At 46.0% G+C, this 8,037-nt stretch overlaps 1 protein-coding gene and 1 long non-coding RNA gene across 2 annotated transcripts; one reads left to right on the top strand and one right to left on the bottom strand.

Annotated features, from left to right (window-relative positions):
* Positions 1–1,835: 1,835 nt before the first annotated feature.
* LOC310669217 lies at positions 1,836–3,405 on the top strand. Its single transcript, XR_014507076.1, has 2 exons — positions 1,836–3,096; positions 3,328–3,405. It is a non-coding gene; the product is annotated as an uncharacterized lncRNA (long non-coding RNA).
* A 696-nt stretch (positions 3,406–4,101) lies between these two features.
* Positions 4,102–7,962, bottom strand: TIMM8A (translocase of inner mitochondrial membrane 8A). The gene is made up of 2 exons (XM_083422799.1): positions 7,705–7,962; positions 4,102–5,060 (listed from the first exon to the last, which is right to left on the bottom strand). The coding sequence occupies exons 1-2, from the start codon at positions 7,834–7,836 to the stop codon at positions 4,899–4,901; spliced, it is 294 nt and encodes a 97-aa protein (XP_083278925.1). The 5' UTR covers positions 7,837–7,962; the 3' UTR covers positions 4,102–4,898.
* Between the last annotated feature and the right edge of the window lie 75 nt (positions 7,963–8,037).

Here is an 8,037-nt window from a genome sequence, read left to right as displayed (position 1 = left end):
ACTTATTTGGACTTCTTGCTAGCTGAATGTTACCAATTCAGTTCAATTCAACCTTTTAGCCATTTCCAGCCTTCACCCATGGTGGCTTTTCAAGCAAGCCGTTCTCTTGGTGAAAAACTGAGTGAATTTCCAAATCACACCCTGGCCCTTCATCCATGCTTGTAAACCTGAATCATTTGGAGCCATTTGTTTTTAAATCAGTTTTCCTACCCAGTACATTGTTTCTGATGGCTCACTACAATCTTTGATGTTGCTGCTGCACAACAGAATTGGCTCAGATATGTTTTAATTCCTTCACACTGTGAGGAGGATCACAGGACCCATAAAGGCAGTCACACAAACAGGCTGCCTACAAGCCTCAAGGTGATATCCAGCATAGTCGTACTCACAAAATAAATCCATCAAAACAGTAGATTTAAGTAAAAGCAGCAATCATTTTAAAAAGTAAAGGGACCCCTGACAATTAGGTCTAGTTGTGACCGACCCTGGAGTTGCAGCGCTCATCTTGCTTTATTGGCTGAGGGAGCTGGCGTACAGCTTCCGGGTCATGTGGCCAGCATGACTAAGCCGCTTCTGGCAAACCAGAGCAGCGCACGGAAACGCCGTTTACCTTCCCGCCGGAGCGGTACCTATTTATCTACTTTGACTTTGACCTGCTTTCGAACTGCTAGGTTGGCAGGAACAGGGACCGAGCAATGGGAGCTCACCCTGTCGCGGGGATTCAAACCACCGACCTTCTGAGCGGCAAGTCCTAGGCTCTGTGGTTTAACGCAGCGATCATTTTAGGTGCGCCCAATTAAAGTGCAATCACTGACACACAGGTCCTTTGGGACCCAGAGGTCAGAACGGGGGGTGTAGGGTGTGCTTAGGCACCAATGCTCAAGGGAAACAGGGATGGAACCCCTATGCAAAATGGTCCCCACCTGTAGTTTAAGCCTGTTTATTTCAGTAGGTTTACTTGGAGCATGTCTTAACACTGGATATCCCCTTGGTTTCTAACAGCTGAAGGCAGCAGCTTATGCATTGCCTACTTTCCATTTTCTTTTAAAAATAATGGCGTGCCCCCTTTATCCTTAACTGTTAGGTGAGCCCTGTAGTTCCACTGTAAGTCCTCCCAATCACTCTGGCAAAAGTTACAGCCCTTTCACTCAGAATGTTGCCTGGGCTCATAATTTCTGTATACCTACAATACTGCAGAATTCTAAGCGTTTGGGGCTGAGAATTCACAAGAACTCTGGCAGTGACCTTTAAGTAAACTGCTATGGGTGCCAGGACATGGTCTGCAGCATGTGAGGCTACCGCATTGCAAAAGTTAGCAGGTCTGGGTCTGACCAGTGCCTGGATGGATGACTATCTGGGAACCCCATGTATGTAGTCTTCAGTTCTACATTAGAAGGCAGGCAGGCTAAAAATGTAAAAATAATAACAGACCCCTCCATTGTCAAATACAATGGTGAAGAACCAGGAATTGATCTGAAGGTGTCCTGTTTTTTGAAGAACAAATATACTGTAACCCTTGTAACTGAAGGTTTTAAGTCCTATAAAAAACGATAGTTCTTTGAAAAATCACTAAGGAATTAATTTCCTTCTACTGATCCTTATGACTCTGTAGATAGGGAAGGATCAACCTTAGACAAGCTGCCTTCTTGGCCTTGATTCTCCCATCCAAATATGAGTAAAGCAATCCATCTTACAGGAATATTATTGGTATGAATAAGATGTGGCCTGGACAACAAATCAGACCAGCTCAAATATATTAGGACAGTAATTTTGGGGGGGAAATACAGCCAAGAACCAACATCTGCTGCACATCCACACACCATACATAAAGCATTGCCCAGTGATCAAGAACAATTGTAGAAGTTGTAGTCTAACAATACCTGGAGATTCGCAGGTTTCCCACCCCTGCAATATTACTTGCAGCTCAGGCATCCGCCAAACCCTTAAAAGTAAAACTTCACCCAATGCAGGAACTGAAGCTTTGATTTCTCACTCTCACTTCTGGGCAGGACAGCAAACCAGTGTTTGGAAGACTCAGAAGTCTCTGCACTTGCGCAATTTCTGCAATAAGTGGTAGGCTAATAAAACAGGTCTGGTATGTGTAGTGTTATCCTCCTGATCTGAAACGTTACACGGCAGATACCTCTGAGAAAGTCGCTGAGTTTGGCTTCATCTATCATGGTGTTGCGCTCATAAGGAACTTTTAAACCAGCAAACTTCGTTAGTAGGCTGCCTTTCCATATTAAGCAATCTTTCAAAGACAGGCCACCTGTTTCCTGATGCAATTACAGCAGCCTCATATTTAAGCTGCAGCCCAGTAACCTTAAGCAACAAGGAATTCAAGGTACATTCTAGTCATTAAGCTGAGTGAGGTGGCATGGAGTACTCTCTCTGTGCTTAACACAGAAACTAAGTAGGCTGTCCCTCCTCTTGCCAGCATACATATGCAACATAAAGGACTGTAGCTCATTGGAACAGCCTCTGTGCTGCCCGCAGAAGGCCTCAAGCTCAATCCCCAGCATCTCCTGGTAAGGCTGGGAGACACCCCTGTTGGAAACCCTGCTGCCAGTCAGTGTGGTCAATACTCTCCTATGCATTAGTTGATTAATGGCTTAGCCAGCATCTATGCAACTACTGAATTGGTCACTTGTGGCAAGTAAAGATCTATTTAGACCAGACAGAAGGGAAGCTATCCAAACATGGGGGTTTTTTGTGAGGAGGAACACACATTTGTAATATACATATGAGTGGATAGCTAGTTATAAAAACTGTTTGAGGGGAGGACTAATAACTTGTGTAGACTTACCAGCAATTGATGTATCTCTTAGTTCAGTGGTGCCTAGGGTTACAAATGCTTCAGCTTACGTTTTTTTGGGTTACGACTATTGTAACCCAGAAGTAAGTTGTCCGAGCTCTTGGAGGCCTCACCACTGCCTGGAGCCAAGCCTTGACATCCATGGGGTCTGCAGCGGCTCCGCGACTGGCTCCAGCCGTGGGAGCTCCCTGAGGCTTCCACGAATCCCGGGAGCCAAGCCAATTGTGATTGTGGAAGAGGACCCTGAGCCCCCATCCAAACAATGACTATCATCAGCGCAGGTAAGGGAAAAAATCACATTTTCATTTTGTACTTCATTTTATGGATCAATGGCCTCATTAGATTGTAAAATTCATGTAAAATTGCTGTTTTAGGGGTCACTTTTCATCGTCTGTTTCCTTTTCGCGTTTTGGTTTGTGTGGCTTTTTCGGTTTTTTGACTGTGACTTGTTCTTCATTTTATGGGACTGATTTGTGACTTCACTTTTGTGACTTGTTTTTGTGACTGTGTAGAACCCAGTTCAGCTACTGGTTGATTGTGTGACTTCAGAAATGGATAAAAGCCCCCCATCCAAACTGATTTATCATCAGTGCACATGAGGGGGGGGAAATGTTAATTTTTTTTCATCTAAAATACTGTCTTATTTATTTTATAGTACAGTACATTGATTATTGCCTTCATTTTATGGATCAATGGTCTCGTTAGACAGTAAAATGTGTGTTAAATTGCTGTTTTAGGGGTATTTTTCATCGTCTGGAACGGATCAATCCACTTTCCATTACTTTCAATGGGAAAGTCCGCTTCAGGTTAAGAACGGACTTCCGGAACCAATTAAGTACTTAACCTGTGTATATGTGGGTATCTTATCTTTCACATCTTTCAAGTCGGTACTTAAATGTTCAATCCTTTTTTCCAACTTATTAACGGATGCTGTGTTATGATCTAATCCTTCTTTAATATCATTTAACGCTGACATTACCGACTCCTCAAATTGCGTTGCTGCTTTAGAGCCACGTCTGAGCTTTTCTATTTCTGAACTTATAGCTAAAGAATGTCAAGGTCAGTCACACAGTCTAGCACAACAATGGAGAAAAACAGTTTCCCTCCACCAAACCCACTGCAGCCAGATCAGGAGCAGCTTCCTTAGTCTTTAAAACTGCTTAAATCCCAACGACAAAAATGGCAAAGAGAAAATTTTCCAGAGCTCCCCTTATTCCTATTTCTATTCCTATTTCTAAATCCCTAGCAATCAAGGCAGAAGGAATCACCACCGACTCAACAGGCAGTTTAAAATGAATGTAATTGATGTTTATTCCACTGATCAGCAGGAAAGGAATTAATGGAGAAAGTTAAAATTGACTTTTGTACTTGGTAAGTGAAACATTTACATGACCAGATGAGTGATATTCAGTTCCCATGTCCTCTGGGGTTACTTCTTCCTAGCTATGTAAAGGAGGGCTTGAATATGCACCTTAAATGGCACATGGCAGCAAGCAAAGTCAGCCTCCCTCTGTTCAACCGCAACACTAGTTGCGGTTTACAAAAGGGTCAACTCAGCCACATGTTCAAGCTGCAGGTGAGCAATTTATATCACTTAAAAGAGTCGTGCTAAAACACAGTACCATTTTAAAAAGGCACCTTTGCTTTTCCCAGGATCAACATTCATGTCTGAAACCTCCCAGTTCCCTTCATTTCAAAACAGAAGAAATTATTGAATATTGATAGGTGTGCTTCCCTGGCCACACCACTGGGAAAGCAAGTTGTTTGATGCTACAGTTCTGCTGTGAAGCTCTTGTTATCCAGCAGCAAAATTAAAAAAAACCTGGGCAGCACAAGCCCATGCGAATCAGCAAGGCTTCACTTGCCTGACTGCTAAATGTTCACAAGATGGGAATTTAAAACCAGAACTGCTCACATTGGCCAGGAAACCCAGAAGTCTGTCCTGAATGTGGAGGCCAACGTCCTTCACAACTTTGATCCTTTCTTCTGCTTGTTCTCCTTGTTCTCCACCTCCTCCTCTTCTCTCAATTCAGTAGGTTGGTTTCTCGTTAAGGAAGGAAACTGAGGCATTGCAGCACCCAAATCAGTCAGAGAGGTTTTCGGAGAAGGGCGACTTGGATTTCTGTGTCTGCTCCAGTCGGTTGAGAATGAACTGACTGGTGTCAATGAAGCGCTCCACACAGTTCACAAAGCAGGTCTCCGCGCGGCTGTCCAACTTGGGGCCAGGCTTGTCCATGCATTTCTCCTATTAAAGATATGGAAGGGTAAGCATTGTTTAGGAACACAGGAAGCTGCCTTATACTGACTCTGACTACTGACAGTGATTTCTGACGAGGAACATTCCCAGCCCTACCTGGAGATGCCAGGAATTGAAGTTAGTGCCTTTTGCACACACAAATTATACCCCTTCTCTTCCTAATATATAGGGCTTAGGGGCATTCAAGAGACACCAGCAGTTCAGAATTTTGAACCACAGAACCAGTCCCAAAACACACCCACACCCTTTTTGCAATGTACAAGAGGGACATGCCTGGATTTCCTGTCCTGTAACTCTAAACAGAACAGCTGGCTCAGAACACAAACACCCAGGTAGCCTCTCCATCCTCATTGCCTTCCACTGTGCGGCCGCCACAGCTGTTTCAAGGATGAGAAGGCTAACATAAAAAAATAAACTGCAATATCCCCTGCAGTTTCCTGATTCATGGCCTGTCTCCACCTGGGAGCTATATCTTAGTGGTACAGCACACTCTTTCATGAAGAAGGGTTCACATTCAATCTCTTTGCATGCCTAGGTAAAACAGGACTGAGGAATCTATGCCCTTCCCATGCCCAATGTTGTTGGACTATTATTCCAGTCATCACTCACCATCTGTCATTCTTTGCTTGCATGCATTATCAGCAGCAGTACCAGCAATTTCAATAGGTGCATATGTCCTCACCAGTATATCTCCATGCCAACACCACTTACTACACTTACTACATTACAGCTATTAAAGAAGTTGGAGCCATGCTATGATGGTGAGTGTAAGCAGCAGTGAATTTGCACCCACTCACCAAAGGCCGCCAATACAAACATAAAGAGAGCCATGGCTGGATCAGATCCATAGTCCATCAAGTCCACCATCGAGTTTCTCACAGTGGCTTCTTTCCAGGAACTGAATTCCCGGTAGCCACACGCACAGCCACTGGTTGTTTCCAGCAACACAGGGAATTCAAAAGCCTCAGAATCTAGAACTTTTATTTAGCCAATCAATAGACCTCTCCTCCTCCTCCAGGACTTCATCCAATTGTCTTTTAAAGCCACCTAAACCAGGGGCCTGTTGTCTTTGTCCATGGAGTTTTCTTGGCAGGGATACTGGAGTGGCTTGCTGGTTCCTGCTCCAGCATCTTCAAAAGAAGAGACATCACCTTGCCAACAAAGGTCCCTATAGTTAAAGCTATGGTTTTCCCAGTAGTGATGTATGGAAGTGAGAGCTGGACCATAAAGAAGGCTGATCGCCGAAGAATTGATGCTTTTGAATTATGGTGCTGGAGGAGACTCTTGAGAGTCCCATGGACTGCAAGATCAAACGTATCCATTCTTAAGGAAATCAGCCCTGAGTGCTCACTGGAAGGACGGATCGTGAAGCTGAGACTCCAATATTTTGGCCACCTCATGAGAAGAGAAGACTCCCTGGAAACAACCCTGATGTTGGGAAAGATGGAGGGCACAAGGAGAAGGGGACGACAGAGGACGAGATGGCTGGACAGTGTTCTCGAAGCTACCAGCATGAGTTTGATCAAACTGCGGGAGGCAGTGGAAGACAGGAGTGTCTGGCATGCTCCAGTCCATGGGGCCACGAAGAGTCAGACACAACTAAATGACTAAACAACAACAAACCAGGGGCCATCAGTATCCACAATTTCTGTATTATTTCATAAAATTTATGCACTGCTTGTGGGGGGGCACCCTCAAAGCAGTTAAGAATGCGTAGGCTGAAAGACTTCGCTCCCAGAGCCTTCAGTCCTCCTTGCTCACTGTGACTTTGTTTGATCTCCTGTTAAAGGCACCCAAGACAAGGGCCATCACTGCAGCTTGTAGCAGTAAGTTTCACAAGTCAGTATGTATCACAAAAAAAGAATTAACCCCTAGAGGGACACCAGTCCTTTGCATGACCTACTTTTAAAGCGTCTGTCCATCGCCACATAGACAGAATCATAGAGTTGGCAGGGGCCCTGAGGATCACCCTGCATTGGGGGGAAATTAATTTAAATTGAGCAACCACATCACAGCCAAACATCACCTCAGAGGTACAAGTCCTCCTCCTCGATTTTGCTAGACCGCCTTCTAAAGCACATTTCTGGTCTCATCACCACAGGCAAATCCACATTCAACGCACATTTAAAGAACATAGCTTCCCACAAAGAATATTGGGCTCTGTAATGTAAAGGGTCCGAGAACTGTGCCTCCGAAGGGGAAACTATATTTCCCATGATTTTTTTTTGGGGGGGGGGGTTGGATATCATGTGTTTTAAATGTACCGTGCGGGTCTGCTCCCCATCTTGCGGCAGCACGTGCCGCAAGTTAATTGCACGTAGCATGAAAGAGTGGGGGGGGTGGGCTTTGGTCCCTCGGCCCTCTTCCTCCTCCATCATGATTTCCATCTTATTCCCCCCCCCCTCCACCGCCTCTTCCGGACACTCTGCCCGATCCATAGCTGTCAACTTTTCCCTTTTCTTGCGGGGAATCCTATTCATAATTTCCCTTAAAAAGGGGAAAACGTTGACAGCTATGGCCCGATCCTCTAAGCCTGCTGCAGCGAATCTTGCGGCAGAGAGTTCCAAAGGTCAACCGCGAGCAGCACGAAGGAGGCCTCCGCCTGCGCCCCGGGCTATCAGCTCCTCCTTACCCAGCAGAGCTCCGTCATCTGGTGCACGAGCTGCTGGAAGCGCTGCTTCTGCGTCTCCACCTCAATGAAGTGCTGCAGCTGCGGGTCGTTGACGGCCGCCCCCAAGTCTCCCGCGGCGGACGAAGGGTCCATGCCGGGCCCGACCTGTGAGCCGACAGCGACCGATCGGAGGAAGCGAGGAAGGGAGAGAGGACGGCGATCTGGCAGGCGACCTTCACGTGCAGCTAAAGCCCGCCCCCGGCCGTCCCCTCCGCGCGCGCGCGGTAAGCTTCCGCTTCCAGAGTGCACCGCGCGAGTAAAGCTTCATCGGCGAGTGCGCCTCCTCTTTCCGGC

The sequence above is a fragment of the Podarcis tiliguerta genome (genome assembly GCF_965153285.1).
Source record: "Podarcis tiliguerta genome assembly, chromosome: Z".
NCBI lineage: Eukaryota > Metazoa > Chordata > Lepidosauria > Squamata > Lacertidae > Podarcis > Podarcis tiliguerta.
The sequence above is the reverse complement of the archived record's forward strand: the minus strand, read 5'-3'. Positions and strand labels throughout refer to the sequence as shown.

Excerpts from the sequence above, each read along its gene's own strand:
- TIMM8A (XM_083422799.1), bottom strand. The coding sequence starts at position 7,836 with ATGGACCCTTCGTCCGCCGCGGGAGACTTGGGGGCGGCCGTCAACGAC. Across the intron at positions 5,061-7,704 it reads AGATGACGGAGCTCTGCTGG|GAGAAATGCATGGACAAGCC; the intron begins GTAAGGAGGAGC and ends TATCTTTAATAG.